Source organism: Lepidochelys kempii, chromosome 9 (genome assembly GCF_965140285.1).
Source record: "Lepidochelys kempii isolate rLepKem1 chromosome 9, rLepKem1.hap1, whole genome shotgun sequence".
Taxonomy (NCBI): Eukaryota; Metazoa; Chordata; order Testudines; family Cheloniidae; genus Lepidochelys; species Lepidochelys kempii.
Window position 1 is genome coordinate 47,396,306 of NC_136388.1, and position 22,488 is coordinate 47,418,793.

Genomic DNA, 22,488 nt, shown 5'->3' on the forward strand with positions numbered 1-22,488 from the left:
TGTGGATGTGGGAGCAGAAGGTTCAGCACAGTAAAACAAAACGAAGTGGCCGGAGTAGGACTGAGTGGTTGGAAAGTGAGAGATGAGTAGAGAAAGGGCAATAGACAGGACACTGACTATCCAACAAAATATGGGTAGAGGAGGGGCCTGAAGGCAGAATGCCAATAGACTGTGGATAGAGTTGGGTGAATGGGCAGGAGGCTGGCTGGAGAGGGAAAGGATTCCAGTCGTGATGCTGGCCTGCGTGTGAGAGATGAAGGGGGATTTCTCTGCGCAGGCTATTCGCTGATTGAATGAGAACCCTGGGCATAATGAGAGACTGAGGGGGAGCCTCTGTTAATATAAAGACCATCTCTTCACTGGTCCTTTGAAACTATTTATTTTATATATGTATAACAGGTATAAACAAGTCCAAAAAGTTTTTTGTTTTAAAAAAACGAATGGCAAAACTAATACAAACAGGACAGGAAACTTGTACAAAAGCACATCCCAGTAAAAAGAGAGACAGACAGTTTGGCAGATAGTTTTGAATTCTGAAGCATAGTGGATTAACTTCAGACTGTTATACCTCTGTCCAGCAGGGGTTGGGAGAGTCATTGAGTTGATGTTCCTACCCGCTGACATGATCAACATGGAAAAAGGAAAGAGGGTTATTTGCTTCACCCTGTCCACCAGGGAACCTCCCATAATTAGTTCCCTTTCAAGTAATCCTCCATATAACACCAGTCTCTAGGCTTCCAAAATTATGGTTAATGGATTTTCCTTTTGGCTTCTTGGCTTGTGTCTCTGATTGTCCAGTGCCTTTGAGCAGTGCTGGGTACCGGCTGGGAAAGCAGTCAGGATTCCAGAACTTAACCAAGATAAAAAGCTGTTGATTTCATAATTTAGGATCTAAACTCTTGGAGACATAGAGAGCTCCTTCCCAGTGACATGGGTAGAATATGTAAATAAGATTGATCTATCATATGGCTTTGTATAGTGCTCATCACTGCCGTATCTAAGCACTTCAGAGGCAAATATGATTGGCTTAGCAAGGTTCCTAGTGGACATAATGGAATCTTCTGCTCTTCTCCTTTTATACCATGGGATTTCTCCTACCTCCCCTTCTTGTCTTGATACCCAGATGTGTTCCATTGGGTGCAGCATTTATCAGTGAGGGTAGTTTAGCTAAACTAGGTTAGTGATCCTATGTAGCAAATGAAATGTTTTTCAGACCAAATAAAACACATGAGACAGAATGTAAATAATTATAAAACACTCTAAAGAGCTTTTCCCAAGCAGGCTGGGTTTCACACTTTCAGCACATCTACTTTTCATCTTTTTGGCTAATATATTTACAGGGATTCAGAGTTTTAGGGTTCACCATTTATAAACCAATGGAAGATATTCCCTTTACTGATTTTCATGAAACTTCTTTCCATTCCCTTTTATTTTAGCCTGAGATTATTAAGGTGACTGATCATTCAAACAGGACTACACCCCAAGGCTAGTTCAGAAAATGCTGCCTGTAACTGAAGACAGCTGCTGGGGCCTTGGCCCACAAACCCAAGGACAGGTTGAAATATTAGCATTATGTTTACTGCTCATGCCCACATCCTGGGCATAGACAAGAGGTCTGTGGCAACAATAACTTGACATCCCTGGAGAATCAGGATGTCTCCCATTTATTCCAGCCACAGGTTTCCCCTTTCCCCTCTTTAGCACACATACTGTATCTCCCCAACTCTCTACAAACATTCACAATAGATCTAGAGACACTACTATTCTCCTCTGATACTCCAGGACTGAATCTCTTGGGCTGGCACAACATAGGATTTCAGGGAACGGTGTGTGTTTTGGGCAGGGAGCAATCACCCATTGAATCTTAGTCCTTGAATTCCATTTGTTCTGTTTCTCAGGGTGGCCAACATTTGCTTGAACAAGCCTTGAGTATAAAACTCTTAGAAGAAGAAATCATGATTTAATTAAATTCTTGTTTCCTTCCTCCATCCCTAAATATTCAGGCCCCAGCTTCAGGATTGGGCAACAGATGCTGCTGCTGTTGCATTCATGTTCAGATGTCTTGTGATTTACTGAGATTAGAATCTGTCTGCTGGCAGAGATGAGCTCTTGCTGGTTGTAGCTGCATAGAATAACTGAACTCTCCTCCTTGATATTGCAAGAATGATACTGACTCTGGGAATAACATCTTTGTCTTTGGGGTCACTTGTCTTTACTCTCTAGAGAGTCTCTTGGCTGTGTAGTGCCCAGAAGTGACAGCAAATATTATCACTTGCTCACAATTCAGATTTAGCACTTAGTGAGCTCTCATTTGTCTTCCCTTCATAACTTGGAGGCATCATTGCAGCTCTTTTGCCACAAAACAAGCTGCACAAGGCCTCACGGAACTTCTCAGCCACAAAGAAATACATCACTGGGTCAAGGGCGCCATTCAGGCTGGTGAGGCAGGAAGTGATGCGGTTACTGAGTGCCAGGACTCGCTGGGTTTCACAGGAAGTCTTGGTGCCATCATAATGGAGAATGTAAATGTAGCGATTGATGTGATAGGGTACAAAGCAGACCAGAAAGATCATTAGGACAACGATGATCATCTTGATGGCTTTTTCCTTCAGGTGCTTCTCAATTCTGTTGCCACTCCTCAGGCTACGGATAATCAATAAGTAGCAGGTCACTGTAGTAACAAATGGAAAGGTGAATGCCACTGCCAACGACACGAGAGCATGGCGTGATGCCTTCTCTCTGTAGAGCTGTAGGCAGACAGTCGTGTTGTTCATCTCGGCTGTCTGCACACTGACCAACAGAGGTGCCATTGCGACAGCAACTATAACCCAAAGAAAGGCACATGCCAAGTGGGCGTAGAGTGACCTGCGGAGTTTGATGGACTTCACAGGGTGCACGATGGCTAGGAAGCGGTCAACGCTGATGCACATAAGGAAGTAGATACTGGCATACATGTTGAGATAGAAAAGGAAGCCAATGAGTCTGCATGGGATCTCGCCAAATGGCCAGTGATTGCCAGAAAAGTGATATACCAGCCGGGTGGGTAGAACCAGCACAAAAAACAGGTCGGCCACAGCAAGATGCATCAGGAAAATATTGGCTGGAGTGCCTGACTTTTGGTCCCGGATGAAGAGCCAAAGAGCCAGGGTATTGCCAACGAAAGCCAGGATGAAATCCAGGAGATAAAATGTGGCAAAAAGGATGTTCTCTGTATGGGTCTCTTTGCCACATTGTTCTGAAGTTTCCAGGGAGGAGTTGAGGAGTAGGCTTGAGGGATCTGCTGGACCATTCATTCCTCACTACAGCTCTGGGGCACCAACCAGGGACCTAAAAAAATTAAGAAAACCGATCTTACAAAGAACCTTGGTAATGGTGAGGCAGTCTAGAAATCAGTCAACATGTCTCTTGCTTGCCGAGAGAAGTACTTAAAAGGACACTGCCCAATTTTTATAAACTCAGAGTCTGACCTACTTTAAAATTATAAACCCCTCCCTCTCAGTTGAGTTTTCCAGACCTTTCCTGTCTGTTGAAGAAAATTATTGTAATGCAATCAGCTAGCTGTAAATTTATCTCCAAGATGTTCTGAGACTTAGTAAGTGATAAATACCCACATCCCAGGTTAACAGAAAAGTGGAAATAGGCACTACACACTCAAGAGTGACTGATTTTTTGGCCTGGTGCCAAAATATTGGTAATATTTGTCCTAGGTTTTAAAGAGCTCCTGTGACATAGGGCCAGAAAGGGTTAAGCATCTTGCAGACTAAATTATCCAAATTGAACCTTTAAAGACATATTAGAGAAGTATATAAATGGTAATTAGGGCTGTTCCTTAGCAATAGCTAACATAGAGCTTTGAAATGCAAATCTGTATTGTTAGAGAATTAGAGGTAGTATACTAGTTGTATGTGTTTACTTATACCTTGTTAGATGTTAACCATGTAAACAGATGAATCCTGTCTTTTGATTCAGAGATCAAAAGGGAATATTAACATTTAAATGAAACTTGGGTGTAGTAATTTCATTGTCTATACTTCAGTTGGCAACAAAGCCCGTTTCCAACCCTATCCACATATCTATTCAGGGGACACCATCACAGGGCCTAATCACATCAGCCACACTATCAGAGGCTCGTTCACCTGCACATCTACCAATGTGATATATGCCATCATGCGCCAGCAATGCCCCTCTGCCATGTACATTGGCCAAACCGGACAGTCTCTACACACAAGAATAAATGGACACAAATCAGACGTCAAGAATTATAACATTCAAAAACCTTTCGGAGAACACTTCAGTCTCTTTGGTCACTCGATTACAGACCTAAAAGTGCAAAAAGAAAGGGAGTACTTGTGGCACCTTAGAGACTAACCAATTTATTAGAGCATAAGCTTTCGTGAGCTACAGCTCACTTCATCAGATGCATATCGTGGAAACTGCAGCAGGCTTTATATATACACAGAGAATATGAACCAATACCTCCTCCCACCCCACTGTCCTGCTGGTAATAGCTTATCTAAAGTGATCATCAGGTGGGCCATTTCCAGCACAAATCCAGGTTTATGCTCTAATAAATTGGTTAGTCTCTAAGGTGCCACAAGTACTCCTTTTCTTTTTGCGAATACAGACTAACACGGCTGTTACTCTGAAACCAGACCTAAAAGTGGCAATTCTTCAACAAAAAAACTTCAAAAACAGACTCTAACGAGAGACTGCTGATTGGAATTAGTTTGCAAACTGGACACAATTAACTTAGGCTTGAATAAAGATTGGGAGTGGATGTGTCATTACACAAAGTAAAACTATTTTGCCATGTTTATTCCCCCCCACTACGGTTCCTCACACGTTCTTGTCAACTGCTGGAAATGGCCCACCTTGATTATCACTACAAAAGGTTTTTGTTTTTTGGTTTTTTTCCCTTCCCTTGTTCCCCCTCCCCCCCCCCCGCCCCTCGGTAATAGCTCACCTTACCTGATCACTCTCTTTACAGTGTGTGTGGTAACACCCATTGTTTCATGTTCTCTGTGTATATAGAATCTCCCCACTCTGTTTTCTGCTGCATGCATCCAATGAAGTGAGCTGTAGCTCACGAAAGCTTATGCTCAAATAAATTTGTTAGTCTCTCTAAGGTGCCACAACTACTCCTTTTCTTTTTCTGGGTACAGACTAACACGGCTGCTACTCTGAAACCTATACTTGTCTTTGAAGTTTGTAGTAAATTGTCTATGAACTGCTTATTAGATTAATTAATAATTAATTACTGGTAATGCTTAGGTTTCAGAGTAGCAGCCGTGTTAGTCTGTATCCGTAAAAAGAACAGGAGTACTTGTGGCACCTTAGAGACTAACAAATTTATTTGAGCATAAGCGTTCATGGGCTACAGCCCACTTCATCAGATCCATGCAGTGGAAAATACAGTAGGATGATTTTATTTGCTTAGGAAATAGAAAGTTACTTCAAAAGCCTATTGTTCACCCAAGGACTGTGTGCTGTCAAGAGGTTGCAAAAATCTCTATAAAAACTCTTGGGACCTCAGATCTGCTTAAGCTTAGTTGGGAAGTTTGAATCGCAAGACTGTGGTCTCCAGTGCCATTCTGGATAGCCCTGTTATTGGATGTGGACATTGGACTATAACCTAATGAAGTGATTCTGGAAAGGATGCTTTGCAACTCTAAACTCACCATCTGTACTATAAAACTGACCTAAGAACTCTATTCATACCTGTATGAATAATGATCTTTTAACCAATACTCTCTCTTTTCTTTTTTTTAATAAATCTTAGTTTACTTAATAATAATTGGCTGTAAGCGTGTATTTGGGTAAGATCTGAAATATTCATTGACCTTGGAGGTAATGTGTCCGATCCTTTGGGACTTGTAGAACTTTTTATATGATGAACAAGATTTTCAGTAATCCTCATCGTATTTGACTTGGCTGTCTGAGAGAGAGCCCAAGGCTGGGTTGCTTTAAGGGAACTGTGTTTTTTGGCTTCTGGGTAACCAGTAAGGTATTATAGAAGCTGTTTTGTTGTTGGCTTGGTGGATCTAAGTATTGGAGTGACCACCAGTTTTGGAGATTGTCCGCCCTTCTTTGCAATTTACCCTAATTGAGCAATCTCAGAATGGCAGCCCTGGGACCACAGTCACAGCTCCTTATACAGAAACTTCACTGGAGACACAGGTATCCTCTGTTTTTAAAAAAAACCCTCTGAGAGTATCTGGCTTATTGCTGGAGAGAATGGGGAGAGGAGAGTTCATATATCCATCTCTGGTAGAAATGTCTCTAGGTCTGGGAACAGGTGCCAGAAATTATTTTATTTATTTATTTTAGTTATTTTTTTAACCAGAAAATTCAGAGTTGGTTTTGTTACTGAGTTGGGATTCAGAAGAAAGTTTTTCCAAACAGTGCAGTGGCTTCTGCTTCAAGTGATTCAGACAGTGAGACACTATTGAGTTGCTTTAGGAAGAAGCACTGGACTTCCCCAGCTGCCTGGCTATTACCAGGGGAATTTCTCTGCTACTCTGCTCCTTTTTCAGTCGCTGCATGTTCCTCTTCCTTGAAAGCTCCAGTAACTATATCTGCTGCAACTGACCCTGTAGCTCTCTTAACCAGCACCATAGTGAAATTGACCTTATTCTTGTCACTCTCACTGTTGCCCACAGCAGCAGTGCAAAATGACCAGACTTTCGTGGACATTTAGCCAGAGCTTTTCTATGATATGCAACAGATCTTGAATTCAAATCTGTAACTCTTACTCTGGCTTTGAGTCTTTTGTATTATTCCCCTCACCTGTCCCCAGTCTATAAAATGAAAATATGACAAAACCCGTGAGCTGGATCCCTCCCTCAACTACATCTGTGCATGGAGTTGAGTCTGTTGTACATCTCCCACTGTCAGAGGGATGTGGGCAGGGTTGGGTCGTCAGATGTGTCTGCAGCACCATTCCCTTGTCCATGGGGCCCTCTGAGTGTGCTTCACTGGGACACAGCGAAGGCAGTGGAAGGGTTCCCCTACCAAAGGAAAACCTGCAGGGGTTGATGCCCTGATCCCCTACATCGAAACTCCTTGTGAGCCCAAGTTGACACCTCAAAGATCACTAGTTACTCTTGAAAATGTAGGCTAATGTAATTTGGGACATACAGGGCAGCAGCCAGCAAAGGGACAAAGTGAATGTCAGCATGACTCACCTGCTGCTGTATTAACTGGGTTATGGGGGAGATTCACTTGAGACTAAGGGGCACCATGGAAGTACAGCTCTGTGTAGACAGCCTTGGAGTCTGGAAGATCCCAAAAATCTGTGTTCAAACCACCTGCATGCTAACCCACGTGCGCAATCAAATGATCTGTTGGAAACTGAGAGAAAACTTTTGGGACTTTTCTTCCTCCCCACCAATCCCAGGGATCATGGCATCAACCCCTGTAGGTTTTTCTTTGATAGGGGAACCTATTTGCACCTGCCACATTTTTACCAAAACCACATTAAACTCTTGTACTTAGCTAGTTGAAGACTTATGCAAAACTTGATTATTCCTACTTGTTTGCTTAAAATGGGGATCAAGTATCTGGTTTTCTTCCTTTTATTTAAAAATAAAAGGCTCTAGTATTCTGTCATAACTGTCCAGATTCTGGGAGTGTTTAATGCCATTGCATTGATACTGTTGTGGTATTTGACCAGTAGTACCATAGGAGCTGACTCCATGGGTACTCCGGGGCTGGAGCACCCACGGGGAAAAATTAGTGGGTGCTCTGCATCCACCAGCAGCCAAACTCTCCTCCCCACCCCCACTCCACCTCACCTCCGCTCTGCCTCCTCGCGTGAACGCACCGCGTCCCTGCTCCTCCGCCTACCTCCTATCTCCAGCTGTTTGGTGGCGTAGCAAGCTGCAGGACAGAGGGGGGAGGAGCGGGAACGTGGCGCGCTCAGGGGAAGAGGCGGGGAAGAAGCGGGGCTGGGGCCGGGATTTGGGGAAGGAGTCAGAATAGGGGCAGGGAGGAGGCAGAGTTGGGGCGGGGACTTTGGGGAAGGGGTTGGAATGGGGGCGGGGCAGGGGTGGAGTCAGAACAGGGCTGGGGGCAGAGGGGCATTGAGCACTCACCGGCCTGAGCAGAAGTCGGCACCTATGAGTAGTACAGGATGCTACAGTATATTTGTATAAGGGGAAGCAGTAAAGGAAGCTGAAGAAATAGGAGGGAGAGGGTGCTGGGATAGATGGAGGAAATACTAGTCAGGGAAGGAAGCCCACAAGGGGAGCAGGAGTGATCTTGGATGTATTGGAGACTAGAGAGGCAGTGTGAAGTGGAACTGGGTCTGAAAAGTATCTGGAAAAGAAGAGTGTTTTCCTTAAGTAATGATCACACAAGTAAAGGAGAATGTCTTTTTGGTGTAGAAGTCTGGCTTTTGTCCAGCCAACCCCTATCTGTGCGAAACTTTCACGCTCTTGACTTTCACATCATTGCTGTTAATGAAGATATGAAAATAGATGCTTCCTCCTTTCTGATCAGCCAGTTCCCCCTTTCCCTAGTTAACAAACCATTCAGATGGTTGCTGATGTTATCAAAGATGCCTCTGGCAAAAACCTCGCTGCATCCTGAAATTATACAGCAGTAGTCGAGTGACTGCAGCAGAGGGTAATGCCCTATCTTCCCTCAGAACTATGATTATTGCTCAGAAACATTTAAGAGATGAAATTTCTGGTGAGGAATAATTCCAGTAACACAGACACTGGAAACAGAATCCCAAGAAAACACCTGTCTTTCAGATAGGTGGCTAGAAGTGGGTGTACTCTGAACCAGACTTCTTCCACTTCCAAGAGAACGAGGAGTACTTGTGGCACCTTAGAGACTAACAAGTTTATTTGAGCATAAACTTTTGTGGGTTAAAGCTCGCTTCATCAGATGCATGCAGTGGAAAATACAGTAGGAAGAGATATATACACACCTACACAGAGAACATGAAAAAATGGGGGTTGCCATACCAACTCTGAGACTAATCAACAGCCCTCCAACCTGAAGCAAATACTCACCAGCAACCACACAACAAAAACACTAACCCAGGAACCTATCCTTGCAACAAAGCCCGTTGCCAACTCTGTCCACATGTCTATTCAAGGGACACCATCATCAGACCTAATCACATCAGCCACACTATCAGGGGCTCATTCACCTGCACATCTACCAATGTGATATATGCCATCATGCGCTAGCAATGCCCCTCTGCCATGTACATTGGCCAGACCAGACAGTCTCTACGCAAAAGAATAAATGGACACAAATCAGACATCAAGAATTATAACATTCAAAAACCTGTCGGAGAACACTTCAGCCTCCCTGGACACTCAATTAGAGACCTAAAAGTCGCAATTATTCAACAAATAAAGTTCAAAAACAGACTCCAATGAGAAACTGCAGAACTGGAATTAATTTGCAAACTGGACACCATTAAATTAGGCTTGAATAAAGACTGGGAGTGGATGAGTCATTACAGAAACTAAAAACTATTTCCCCGTGGTAATTTTCCCTCTACTGTTACTCACACCTTCTTGTCAACTGTTTGAAATGGGCCATCCTGATTATCACTACAAAAGTTTTTTTTCTCCTGCTGATAATAGCCCACCTTAATTGATTCATCTCATTAGAGTTGGTATGGCAACCCCCATTTTTTCATGTTCTCTGTGTGTGTGTGTGTTCCTATTGTATTTTCCACTACATGCATCTGATGAAGTGGGCTTTAGCCCACAAAAGCTTATGCTCAAATACATTTGTTAGTCTCTAAGGTGCCACAAGTACTCCTCGTTCTTTTTGCTCATACAGACTAACACGACTTCCACTCCGAAACCTTCCACTGCCAAGCTGGTTGACAGATAAGAAGGATGAAGATCAACAGAAGTGAGAAGGGATAGAATTAAGAAATAGAAATTCACCTATCTGGCCACAGTGGGTCCCTCTTTCTCTGTGTTGAAATGCTGTGTAGCTGAGCTGTGAAGCTTGGAGATGTAGGAATGCAGTGTCCTTTGTGTTCCAACCAGCTGTGTGCTTGTTCCTGTTTATTACTGAAAGAATAAAAATGAGAGTATGAGGGCAGCCTGCATCAGTGCTTGAGCAGAACACTGTTCCATGGGCCACGTTTTTCAAAGCACAGCACATTCTGTAACAGTAGGCATGCACATTTACATGTGCAAAATGGAGACTTTTTATAAATGCAAAGTAATGCACATTGGAAAATATAATCCCAACTATACATATAAAATGATGGGATCTAAACTTCATAGAATCATAGAATACCAGGGTTGGAAGGAATCTCAGGAGGTCTTAGCTGTTACCACTCAAGAAAGGGATCTTGGAGTCATTGTGGATAGTTCTCTGAAAACATCCACTCAATGTGCAGTGGCAGTCAAAAAAGGGAACAGAATGTTGGGCATCATTAAGAAAGGGATAGATAATAAGACAGAAAATATCATATTGCCTCTATATAAATCAATGGTACACCCATATCTTGAATACTGCATGCAGATGTGGTCGCCCCATCTTAAAAAAGATGTATTGGAATTGGAAAAGGTTCAGAAAAGGGCAACAAAAATTATCAGGGGTATGGAACAGCTTTCGTATGAGGAGAGATTAATAAGACTGGGACTTTTCAGCTTGGAAAAGAGACAACTGCGGGGGGATATGATTGAGATCTATAAAATCATGACTGGTGTAGAGAAAATAAATAAGGAAGCATTATTTACTCCTTCTCATAACACAAGAACTAGGGGTCACCAAATGAAATTAATAGGCAGCAGGTTTAAAACAAAAGGAAGTATTTCTTCACACAACACACAGTCAACCTGTGGAACTCTTTTTGCTAGAGGATGTTGTGAAGGCCAAGACTATAACAGAGTTCAAAAAAGAACTAGATAAATTCATGGAGGACAGGTCCATCAATGGCGATTAGCCAGGATGGGCAGGGATGGTGTCCTAGCCTCTGTTTGCCAGAAGCTGGGAATGGGCTACAGGGATGGATCACTTGATGGTTACCTGTTCTGTTTGTTCCCTCTGGGGCACCTGGCATTGGCCACTGTCGGAAGACCGGATACTGGGCTAGATGGAGCTTTGGTCTGACCCAGTATGACCATTCTTATGAGACTTGTCTCTTTTTGTGTACATGCTTCCTAGGTGTGCACATGCAAAGACAGTGTTTGTGGAGTGTGCGCATCTTTGCTGCTGTTACTTGTCTCTTTGAAACTCTGGGTCTTAGTGTCTTTGGAAAAAACCTTGTGAGTTTAGTCCCTAAATGAAAGTGGTATTGGAAGCTAAAAGATGTGTTATCCTTATCGGAAGGAATTTTTCTTATTTTTTCTATTTTACACTAAAGGAGGAGGAAACCTACCCATTTAATGGCTGATAGAAAGACAGGGCACATCCACATTAATACTCATTGTGTGACTCTTTGAATTTACACTTCTTGTTCTGCCACTCCATTTATTTAAATAATTCCATCCACAAACAATGTGTAAGGAGGCATGATCCTTCATAGCAAGAATTAGATTAGACTGTGGTTAGCCATTAGTTTTATATTCAGTTATAACACCCTGTTAAAAATGAAACAGCAGGGGGATGTGAGTCTAAAAGACTGGCATCGGGTCATCCTACAGTCCAGACAAGGATTTTATTTGCCGTAAGCCAGCTCTTTGGTGGAATCTTCCTCCGGGCAACAGTTTGCTCCCCATCTGCAGCCCCAACATTAAGGGGCTTGGAGTGACATGCATTTTATCATGTTCTTAAAATTCTCTGTGGTGATCAGATTCTGTTAGAACTGACTTCCTGTGGTGCATTGAGCTATGATCTTTGGGGTTTGATTTCAGTTTTCTGTCAGTATCTGACACAGAATAGCAAAGATACCAATGATGAAATCCCAGCCCTGTGGAAGTCAATGGCAAAACTTATTTTGACTTCAGTGGGGACAGGATTGCACCACAGGACTGCAGGGGGTTGAGTGAGGAATATCAAGAAGTCCAGTAGGGCTGTCACAGGGAGGAGAAACATCTTGGGGATTGGGGCTGCAGGAGTTGATTAAATGTTGATGGATCTAGCTCACATATGTATTTGTCTGTCAAAAGTCAGTATCGTTGTGGGGGGAAGCTGCTGTTACATATGTTACCTGTGAGGGTCTCTTTCTTTCTTTTTTTAATTTGTCAGAAGGTGTGGAGAAAATAAATGGCTCTTTTTACAAAACTCTTTCAGTTAGCCTCTAAACTCAAATGATCCTCCAAGAGTTTTAACTTGTGCTATTTTAACATACTTTAATTTTTGTAGCCATTAGTGTTGATTGTTGACATGAAAATGAAGGTGTCCTTGGCATCTGAGTAGCTCAGGAGAATTAATTGCTGTGCTGGCTTTGAGAATTGAAATGCTACTTTCAAAAATGTGTGGTTTTAAGTGTTCATAGAACAATAACACTAGAGCTGTGGAAAACCCAGTGATGGCTTTACTCTGTGCCTTTGGTAATAACACATGAAGAAGGTTTAGCACATTATTATTATTATTTTATTTTATTATTTTAAAACTGATTCAAAATAAATGTGCAAAATTTTGCATTAGGCTTTTTGTTTATTTTTGCTCTATTGTGGTACACAGTCGAATAACTCCGTAATCTCTAGTAAACTTGTCACTGTAGCATGTACAAATGCTTTTGCTTGAAGCTAATTAGAAATCATATCTCTTTTTTAAAATGATTTAGTATCCGGGGTTTGTTCTACAATGCAAGAGGTTCTGAATCTGTAGGCAGAATAATTCTTTAATTGTTTGGTTCCCAAGCCCAGAATTCCATTTGACTTGCGCTGCTGGGGTAGTGTGAGTATTTAGTGATTTACAGATTTCTGAATAGAGCTCTATTCTGGGGTTAGCCATTATTCCAAGCTTCCCATAGCTGATTTGTAAGTAGGGATGTAGTTAGTCATTTAGAATGTGTGCATATAACCATATTTTATGGCCCTCCCCCTCTCCCACACCCACACTACATTGATACTCTCTTGGATAGTTATAATAGTTTATACAACCATATTACTGTTTCAACAGGTGCTCTACCTATTTGTTAATAAAAGGCTTGATGAAGAATAAGCAAAACTTTCTAGCTCATCCTAAATAAGAAATCAAGCTAGCTTGGTTTTTGCTACAATCTAAGTGCTTCCCAGCTAGAAGTGCATGATGAGGTCTCTGGTGGACTTCAGTTTTCTGCTCTTCTCTCATTCTTTTGATTAAAGGTGGTTCTGCCTGGGGAATGAGCTGTTTTGTTTTAAATGATCAGTGCTTATGATGGTGGAAATACTTTGTCAAGCAGGAAGGTCTTTCATCTTTCCCAGAAAATCTTTTAACACTGAATGAAACTCCCTCCAGAGCTGACTCCCCTCTATCTGAGAATACTCTGTTGCCCTTGGGAAATTAATAATGTAATGGGGTGATGTTTGTGGTGTATGCCTGTCTGTACTAATGGCTGAAAATGGAGACATTTGGAAAGCTAATCTAATTTAGGGGACAAGAGTGATTATAATGAAATTCTTTGTAGACTCTATTTGTTTAACAGCTCGTACGCTATGTGTATTAGCCGCTCTGTACATCTCCCACCACCCTCACTGACTCAGCTACGACAGCGTAAAGCCACCAGGAAAGTGCCTCCGTTATTTTACTTGCCAAAGCCAGTTCTCTTACCTCTTGACGGCGCAGTCCTGCAGGTGGAGGGTAAAGTCCTTCTAGAGTAAATCTCTGGGAGCTCCTTCTGACGCCAGCGAATCAAGGGGAAGCGTCATATGATTCAGAAGGAGCAGACCGTTTCAGACTTAGTGAGGGTGGAAGAGAGAGCCCCTCTATATAGAGTCCTGCTAGCTCTGATAGTGCATTATCAGCTCACACAACAGAGGAGAGGAGATGGCAAACTTGCAATGAAAGGCAGTTTTCATTCCAGCTGAAGCCTTGGAAGGGGGGAACCACGGCTGCTGCTGCTGTTATATTTTTGAATATTTCAGTGTTTGTTCTGCTTATTAAAGTCTCTCTGAACCCCCTAGTCTTTTACACTGACTCTTTGGAGTTCTGTGATTATTTTGGAGGGGTGGAAAGGGGTATTGTGAAGGGGGGGAGTCTGGTATTAATAGACACAACAGGACGCTTGAGAATGGGATAATTCCATAATGGTGGGAGTTGGGGTGAGAGGGGCGGCTGCTATGGCAACAGCTCTGCGATTCCAAGACTTCACTTTGCTTGCAATAGAGGAGGGTCTATGGGACAGCAGAGAGGGTTTGTGAATGGGGAGGGGCTGATAATGGTTTATCAGTGCAAAGGGTTGAAGGCCCCTTATTCAGCTGAATGAGAGGGGTCTTTTTCAGGACACTTGCTGCAGGGGTCCCAGTGTCCTGCCCTGTATAATTAGTCCCCATTTGACAGTGCTGAATAAAACTGATGCCTTTATCCAGGGATGAGCACAGCTGCATGCTCTCTTATAATGGGGCGCTGTCTGCTTTTGGTGGGGACTGTGGCTCCATCTGGGAAGACAGTGGTTCCAGCCCTGGAAAGAAACTATTTCAGAAGAGAGGACTTAAAAAGTGAGAAAATAATAATGATACTTTCAGCTTATGCAGGTGCTTTCCATCTGAGGATCATAGATGTTTGAGGCCACACAACACCCCTGTGCTACAGGGAAGTATTCTTAGCCCCATTTTACAGATGGGACACCTGAGGTTAAGTGACTTACACAAAGTCCCACAGGCAATCCCAGAGAGTGCCAGGAATAGAACCCAGATCTTCTGACTCCTAGTCAGTTTGTTGCATTAGCCATGACACCACCTTTCCTTTACTGTTTTTCACTGTAGTTGATGGGCTCTTTGGGAGAATACCGTTAAATCTTAACCAGGGATGTACATGTGACTGTAGTGAGGGGGAACTAAGCATGTTTTCATCAGGTTGGACAATAGTGAGAAAACAGGCATTGATTATTCCCCCATTTGCCTGCTATGTGTTCAATTTAGCCAAACCTCCACACCCAGCAAACAACACTAATGCTGGGAGGACAGCTGATGGGTGAACTAAACTAAAGACCACCCCATGAGAGCTTTTAAATACTGGGCACAAAACTGACTGATTCAGCTCCTCATCTTTTGATTGGCTCTGTGTAAACAGGAGCTCTGACCTTTACAGCTGTTTATCTCTTATCCCTTTTGTCACAGACTTCACTCCCAGCAATGTCAGCTGCAGGCCCGATCAGGACTCGTGCTTCTGTTGCAGTTTGAAAAATATTAAGAGTTTGCACCACAGAGTACAGACTCCCTTGTTTCTTAAACTTAATAGGGAGCTTTTGGGTAGAAGGGCTACGATTCAAAGGCTTTCTGGTTTGTCTGGTTAGTGAGGACTAATGGATCCAGCCATGGTGGAGGTAATTTAGCAATATGCCTTCAAGAGGAGCACTGAGAGTGAACTCCCTTCGACAGAGCAGTCAGAGGATTGTGTGCATAGATTTATGTAAACACAAACACATTTATAGATTTGTAGGGACATACTTACGTACATATGTGCACACAAGCTCTCTGCTGTGCTGATAAGACACTTATTAACTACTCTGATATGCACACCTATGAGTGTCTTATTGCTACATACAAAAGCAGACGCTTCATGCATAGTGATTTGGGCCCACATGCCGTCTCCCATTATGTTTGTAAGCTGAGTTGCAATTACAGACAGCTAAACTGTCTACTGTTTTTACTGCAGTTGACGCCTGTAGTGAAGAGAAGAAATGCCACATAAGGAGGCTTAGGAAATACCTAACTGTATCCGAGTGGGGCAGTTGGAGTTACAAGGCTACCTGGTTAGTCTCTAAGGTGCCACAAGTACTCCTTTTCTTTTTGCAAATACAGACTAACACGGCTGCTACTCTGAAAGGCTACCTCAGGGTTTGGTTAGCACTAGCACCATTAGATGATGTTTAACTCCCATCCTCTAGAACAGTGGCTGCTGTCTTTGGGAGAAAGACTCTACTGATGCTGCCCTTTCTTTCCAATTCTCACCCAGGCACCTGTGCAGGCCTTGCCATAACCGGGAGAAAGCCAAGGGGCTAGGCAAGTATATCTGTCAGAAGTGCCACCTGATAATTGATGAGCAGCCTCTGATGTTCAGGAATGACTCCTACCATCCAGATCACTTCAACTGCACCCACTGTGGGTATGTTCTCCTCTCCCAGCTTCCATCAACAAACCAGGGAATGTACTATATGGACAACAGTGCAGTCTCTTTCTGGACTCTGTAATCATCAGCTACACTTTGCAGCGTTTAAGTTATCTGGCAGACAAGAAGTTCTGTATGTGAAAGATCAAAAGAGTTGGAATCAAAATGATAGAATTGTAGTTCTTCTGTTCAGCTATATAGGGTTCTCCTTCCTTCATGCATTGCTTACTGGGCACCATTGTCTACTGGGCTTGAGAACAGTTCCTGGAAATGAGCCACTCTCAAAGGTCCTGTTTACATTACAAAAATAACCTTGTTTAAACATTGTGGCCAAACGTGATTTAGCCTTGCATTTGTGGACAGAAAGACCTATTAGATAACCACCAGGGTTTGACCACAGCCATGTTTCACAAGCATAATTCAGGATGCCTGTGTTTATAGCGTAGCTGGGGGCCAAAGCATGGAAGCTGGCTTTGAAGTTCATTCTTCCACAGCTTCATCTTAGATATTCACGTCTGGAGGGAAGGTCATGTAAGTGTCAGGTTTAATCGTGAAACAGCTGTTGGCTGGGGCTTGGGTCAGTGGTGTTGCTTCAAGAACACTTGTTTGTGTTGTTTTCAGGAAGGAGCTGACTGCTGAGGCCAGGGAGCTGAAAGGGGAACTCTATTGCCTGCCCTGCCATGACAAGATGGGTATCCCAATCTGTGGAGCCTGTCGCAGGCCTATCGAAGGACGAGTGGTCAATGCTCTGGGGAAGCAATGGCATGTTGAGGTGAGATCAGTGTGAAACTGCCTGTGGAATGCATACTGCCAGAGGCCTAATGCAAGTTGGAGGCTGTTATGGTGAACATTAGAAATTCCCACAATTCCTGTTTAGGCCAAATTCAGACTGTATTCACCTGAGGTGAGCTTTATCTGGCTAAGTCACATGCACTAGAGTTGTGAATGCTGCACTTCATCTTTTGCACAGTAACAATACCATTGTTTAATTTACTCTCAGGAAAATTATTTTAAAATTTCTGCATTACATTGCAAAGATTCTGGGGTCTGCAAAATAGCATTTACCACTGAAGTTCTGTACATCCTCTCTATGTCCTTACCTTCAGCTCCAAGTAACAAACTGTAACATCGCTGTGACACTTCCCGGGGTACCCAGGTTGTGAGGTACCTCACCACCACCTGCCCTTAGCATGAAGCATGCTTGAGTCTGCCTGTGGTGGATCAGCTCCCTGAAACCACCAGCCTCTGGTAGCACAAGCACTACCTTCCAGTCCTCCTTCTCACTGTACAGGTAGCCATAGGCACACACCGATTCCTGAGTCCCTGTAGTATCCAGTCCCTTATCCATGGGACACTCACAGAATTAGCAGATCTGCTTTTCCCAAAGGAACAATACACACCAGCATGTAAGATTCAACTCCGAGCCAGCACTTTGCTTAATACCACAGCACTTAGAAAACATATTCTTGTTTTCACTATAAATATATTATCAAAGAAATAGAGAATATTGGAAACAAATGGTTATGTGTAAAACAAAATCATAACCTGCTTTCTAGAGACTAACCTTAATTAACAAGTTACTGTCTTGTCTAAAGAAGCTTCTCTCACCCAAAATTCTCTTCAGCATATTCAACCAAAACTCTTCTTTATGAAGCAGAAGCACTGTCCTTTTACTCCTTAGTGAAGGGTGCCAGGATGTCGTCTTTGCCTCCCAAATATAGTAGAGCAAACCTTTGATGTATATCTCTAGATAGGGTTCCTTCCCCCCATCTCCCCTAAGCACCACTACTTTTCTCTTCCTGTTAGACTTTCTCCAAATTCTGCACAATCCTTCATTGCATTTAGTTTTGACTGGCGATAAGTGACCAGTAGTGAATGAGACAATATTCAATTTAGATGTAAACAAAGAGATGAATAAACATCTTTTATCTGACAGAAAACTTGTTTTTCACCTTTGATGGTGTCCAGCTCTCCCACAGAGACTTTAAGAACATATTTTGTGTGTGTGTGTGTTTAACTCCTTACATAGTATCTGTACATACATTTCACAACAATATTGATAACCAGTGGGGCACCAGCTATCATTTGAGACCTCACGAGACATTCTTTGAACCAGAATGTACATACCAAAATCAGGAGATTCCTGTAACTCCTCTGCATCCCTTTGCCAGTTGGCATTAAGAGGTTCTTGAGTCACACATCTCACCTTCCAAATCTTGCAAGCAATTTTTTTTGTACAGTGCAGCTCAACAGATGATGATAGTGGTAGAATCTGTTGTGTAGCCAGAATGCAGGTGTGTCTTCTAACCCTGATGTGTCGTTGTTCCTTCGACTGTCATTTACATTGTCATAGCATCCCACTATCACCATCCCACAAGGTTCTTTCAGGGTTTTCTTGTCTGTGTTTGTATAAAGATCTGAAACTCTTGTGCAAACCACTGGCTTATTTCCGGGGCCGCGTCCAGGCATGTCTTCTAGCTGTGGAGGCCCTTCCACCGACACTGAATGCCTTTTTACTTTTGCAGCATTTTGTTTGTGCCAAATGTGAGAAGCCATTTCTGGGGCATCGCCACTATGAGAAAAAAGGACTGGCTTACTGCGAGACTCACTACAACCAGGTAAGCACTGCTGTCCTACACCCGTTCAGCAGGCACCTCTCTCGGCTGAGGGGCTGAGGAGAAAGAATGTCCCCTAGAGAAATTTGGGAAATAAGCACAGCATTTTCCCCATGCACCATATAACCAGAAATGCATTGTTATCTGGAGTGAGTTGTTAAGAAATATCAATAACCTCTGGTGGTGGGGAATCTAATTGAAAAAGGAAAAATGTTTTCTGTGGAAGATGTGTTGACATATAATTCTAGGAAAGTGGCAGTGATTAGAGAATGAAAATGTAATGGGGACAGGGATCTTCCCTGTTGAAAGAAAAAATTGCTGTCCCTGGATTGCCCTTAAAACTTCTGAGACACAAGGTGCATGAGGTGATATCTTCTATTGGACCAACTTCTGTTGGTGAGACAAGCTTTCGAGCGCTACAGAGCTTTCATCGACAGCAGCTGGTCCAATACAAGGTATTACCTCACAAACCTTGTGTCTTGTATCCTGGGAGCAACACAGCTATAACAACACAGCAAACAAATTAAAATTTCTGTAATTATACCAAATAAAATTAGTGTTAACCAGTCAGATGGCTGCTTGGCTAACCTTTTGTTAAGAATCGAAAACATTCTATAACCCATGTGAAGCCAGCCTATTTGTAATTGTTTAAAATAAATGCCATGGCATCTGGTTGGCTAAAGCACAGAAAAGATCTGTCCTGTAAGCTGACACAAAGGTAACATTATCATAAAGATACAATGAGCAGCCATGACTCTACACCAATTTCCATCAGACAAAATACTGCATTTCCCTTGTAGAGTTGTTAAAGGCTAAATATCAATTGCTTTTAAAATAGCACTCTTTGCTCGATGTTTATGGCCTATGATCAGGAGATATTTATCTTTGATCAGTGTTGTGATCTATTGACATTGTCTCCCAAATTCCCAGGCATACAGGCTCAGAGATCATGTTATAATGGTACCAAGAGTATGAGGCATCAACAAAAAAACTTCTAAGATTTGAGGATACAAGTTCTGAATGACCATAGACCAATGGGCAAGTGTATGAGAAGCTATTCAGGAGATGTAAATGAATTTTAGGGTGCTGCTGCATCCATCAGGAGTTTGATGTTTGCACCAGCTGTCTAATTTGGGGAGCATGGGCAGACTCCTTCATAGTCAGTAAAATAAGTTCCCATTTTATTCCTTCTGCATGCAGCTCTTCGGAGATGTCTGCTACAACTGCAGCCACGTGATCGAGGGGGACGGTAAGATTTGTTCTCTCCTTATTTTGGGTCACTCTCCCATTCTGTTTCTCAGTGCAGCTGCTGCAGTCCTGCAGTTGCAAGGTTCCAATGTTTCTTTTTACATCTTGGCTCACTGAATTGGGATAGGACTCTGAGACTAGATAATCTGGTTGTTTTCTCTTATTTTGCGCAGTGGTATCAGCTCTCAACAAGGCTTGGTGTGTGAACTGCTTCTCCTGCTCCACCTGCAACATCAAGCTCACACTGAAGTAAGTAGACACTTGCAGACCTAGGATAACTCTTTCATCAGCCTGGGGGAATGGTGCTGGCACCCTGCAGCTGTAGAGTAGCATCCTCTCCTGCAGTACGTACAGCTTTCCCCTAGAAAGGTAGCCTGTTGAAAGGTAACTGAGCCCATTTTCAAAGAGTTGTGTGCTAAATGCCCCAAATAGTAAGTGGCACAGGGACAATGAATACAAACTAACTTTAAATGCCCCTTTCCTAGTTTCAGGGCCTCTGATATCACCCCAGCTCTGCTTTGATGGCCCAACATGCCTCAGTTATCAAGGAACTGACCCTTAGGGCTCAAGGAAATGGTGTTTTCATTATAGAATGTGGGTTTTGGAAAGTGTTTTTAAATTCTTTATTCTTTTATACTGATTAAAAACGCTTAGCAAAGTCTCACTCCATAATAAAATGACACTGCTCTGAGCCCCCAGTTCCATGCTCCAACTGGGCTGTTTGGTAACTGACATGCAGCATTGGACATCCCAGGGCTGTCACACCAGCCAGCGTGATTCCAGAGGTACCCACTCAGCATAGTGTTTAATGTTCGAGGCATTAAAAGCATACTACATATAGGGCATGCTTTAAGATAATATTATAGGTCACTTGTAAGAACTGGGACTTAGGAAACACAGTGGCAAAGTTAGTTCAAGCATCTAGAAAATTAGTTTGTCTGTGCTTATCTCAGAGACAGCCTTCCCTTCTTTTCCCTTCCCTGGATTAATGGAGGGTGGGCACATTCCTGGGAGTGGGCCACCTTGCAGTGAACTCCCCTTGCTGCTGCTTAAAGGAGCAACATTAACCACAGTAAACTTGGTGGAAGCTGAATGGCAGGAAGTCTGGGAATATGAGGCTATTGGGGGATAAGGAATGGCAAGTCTCAGACTGAGTTGGTTCTAGACTAATTGTGACTCGAGTGTCTGGGACACTGACTCTGCTAGTGAAATTGCACTTCTTGATTTTTGCCAACCAAATGAATGCAGTTGCCTGATTCTGCTGCAGTCACCATTTGTGATAGCTAGATCGCTGTCTGATTGTGACCCACTGAAGTTCATGGCTGCTTGAGTCCTTATCTGCCTTGTGAGAGACACTTGTGCAACTGAGTGGGGTAGTAAAGGAGCCAAATAACACAGCAGGGCACAGATTATCCAACAAGTTCTTGGAATGTTTTGGAGAAAGAGAAAGCTACTGGGGGGAGGCTGTTCTAGATTTGATTTTGACAAATAGGGAAGAACTGGTTGAGAATTTGAAAGATAATAAGGTGATAAATAACAGTCAGCATGGATTTGTCAAGAATAAACCTGATAGCTTTCTTTGACAGTGTAACAAGCCTTATGAATAGGGGGGAAGCAGTAGATGTGGTATATCTTGACTTTAGTAAGGCTTTTGATACTGTCTCTCATGACCTTCTCATGAACAAACTAGGGAAATACAACCTAGATGGAGCTACTATAAGGTGGGTGCATAACTGGTTGGAAAATCGTTCCCAGAGAGTGGTTATCAGTGGTTCACAGTCATGCTGGAAGGGCATAATGAGTGGGGTCCCACAGTGATTGGTTCAGGGTCCAGTTCTGTTCAATATCTTCATCAATGATTTAGATAATGGCATAGAGAGTACACTCATAAAGTTTGCGGACGATACCAAGCTGGGAGGGGTTGCAAGTGCTTTGGAGGATAGGATTAAAATTCAAAATGATCTGGACAAACTGGAGAAATGGTCTGAAGTAAATAGGATGAAATTCAATAAGGACAAATGCAAACTACTCCACTTAGGAAGGGACAATCACTTGCACACATACAAAATGGGAAATGACTGCCTAGGAAGGAGTACTGCGGAAAGGGATCTGGGGGTCATAGCGGATCACAAGTTAAATATGAGTCAACATTATAACACTGTTGCAAAAAAAAGCGAACATCCTTCTGGGATGTATTAGCAGGAGTATTGGAAGCAAGACACAAGAAGTAATTCTTCCGCTCTACTCCGCGCTGATTAGGCCTCAACTGGAGTATTGTGCCCAGTTCTGGGTGCCACATTTCAGGAAAGATGTGGGCAAATTGGAGAAAGTCCAGAGAAGAGCAACAAAAATGATTAAAGGTCCAGAAAACATGACCTATGAGGGAAGATTGAAAAAATTGGGTTTGTTTAGTCTGAAGAAGAGAAGACTGAGGGGGAACATG

The 22,488-nt window shown here is 42.9% G+C and overlaps 2 protein-coding genes across 9 annotated transcripts in view; one reads left to right on the plus strand and one right to left on the minus strand.

Moving 5' to 3' along the window:
* Window positions 1-22,488, plus strand: part of LIMS2 (LIM zinc finger domain containing 2) — a 56,408-nt gene that overhangs the window by 28,383 nt on the left and 5,537 nt on the right. For 6 of the 7 annotated variants that reach the window (XM_073360160.2, XM_073360162.2, XM_073360161.2 and 3 more), the window contains 5 exons: window positions 16,030-16,179; window positions 16,804-16,954; window positions 18,708-18,800; window positions 19,998-20,046; window positions 20,219-20,294. In XM_073360160.2, the coding sequence (XP_073216261.1) occupies window positions 16,030-16,179; window positions 16,804-16,954; window positions 18,708-18,800; window positions 19,998-20,046; window positions 20,219-20,294 (519 nt within the window). Of the gene's footprint in view, window positions 1-16,029; window positions 16,180-16,803; window positions 16,955-18,707; window positions 18,801-19,727; window positions 19,968-19,997; window positions 20,047-20,218; window positions 20,295-22,488 lie in introns of those variants that run through there. The other variant, XM_073360163.2, reaches the window with a different exon arrangement.
* GPR17 (G protein-coupled receptor 17) lies at window positions 139-13,807 on the minus strand. 2 transcript variants are annotated; one of them, XM_073360165.2, is made up of 3 exons: window positions 13,684-13,807; window positions 9,918-10,046; window positions 139-3,327 (listed from the first exon to the last, which is right to left on the minus strand). In XM_073360165.2, exon 3 carries the CDS (start codon window positions 3,291-3,293, stop codon window positions 2,277-2,279), a length of 1,017 nt encoding a protein of 338 aa, XP_073216266.1. In that variant the 5' UTR covers window positions 3,294-3,327; window positions 9,918-10,046; window positions 13,684-13,807; the 3' UTR covers window positions 139-2,276. The 2 variants fall into 2 exon arrangements, with proteins under 2 accessions (XP_073216266.1, XP_073216267.1); XM_073360166.2 differs by lacking the exons at window positions 9,918-10,046; window positions 13,684-13,807 and adding an exon at window positions 7,794-7,860.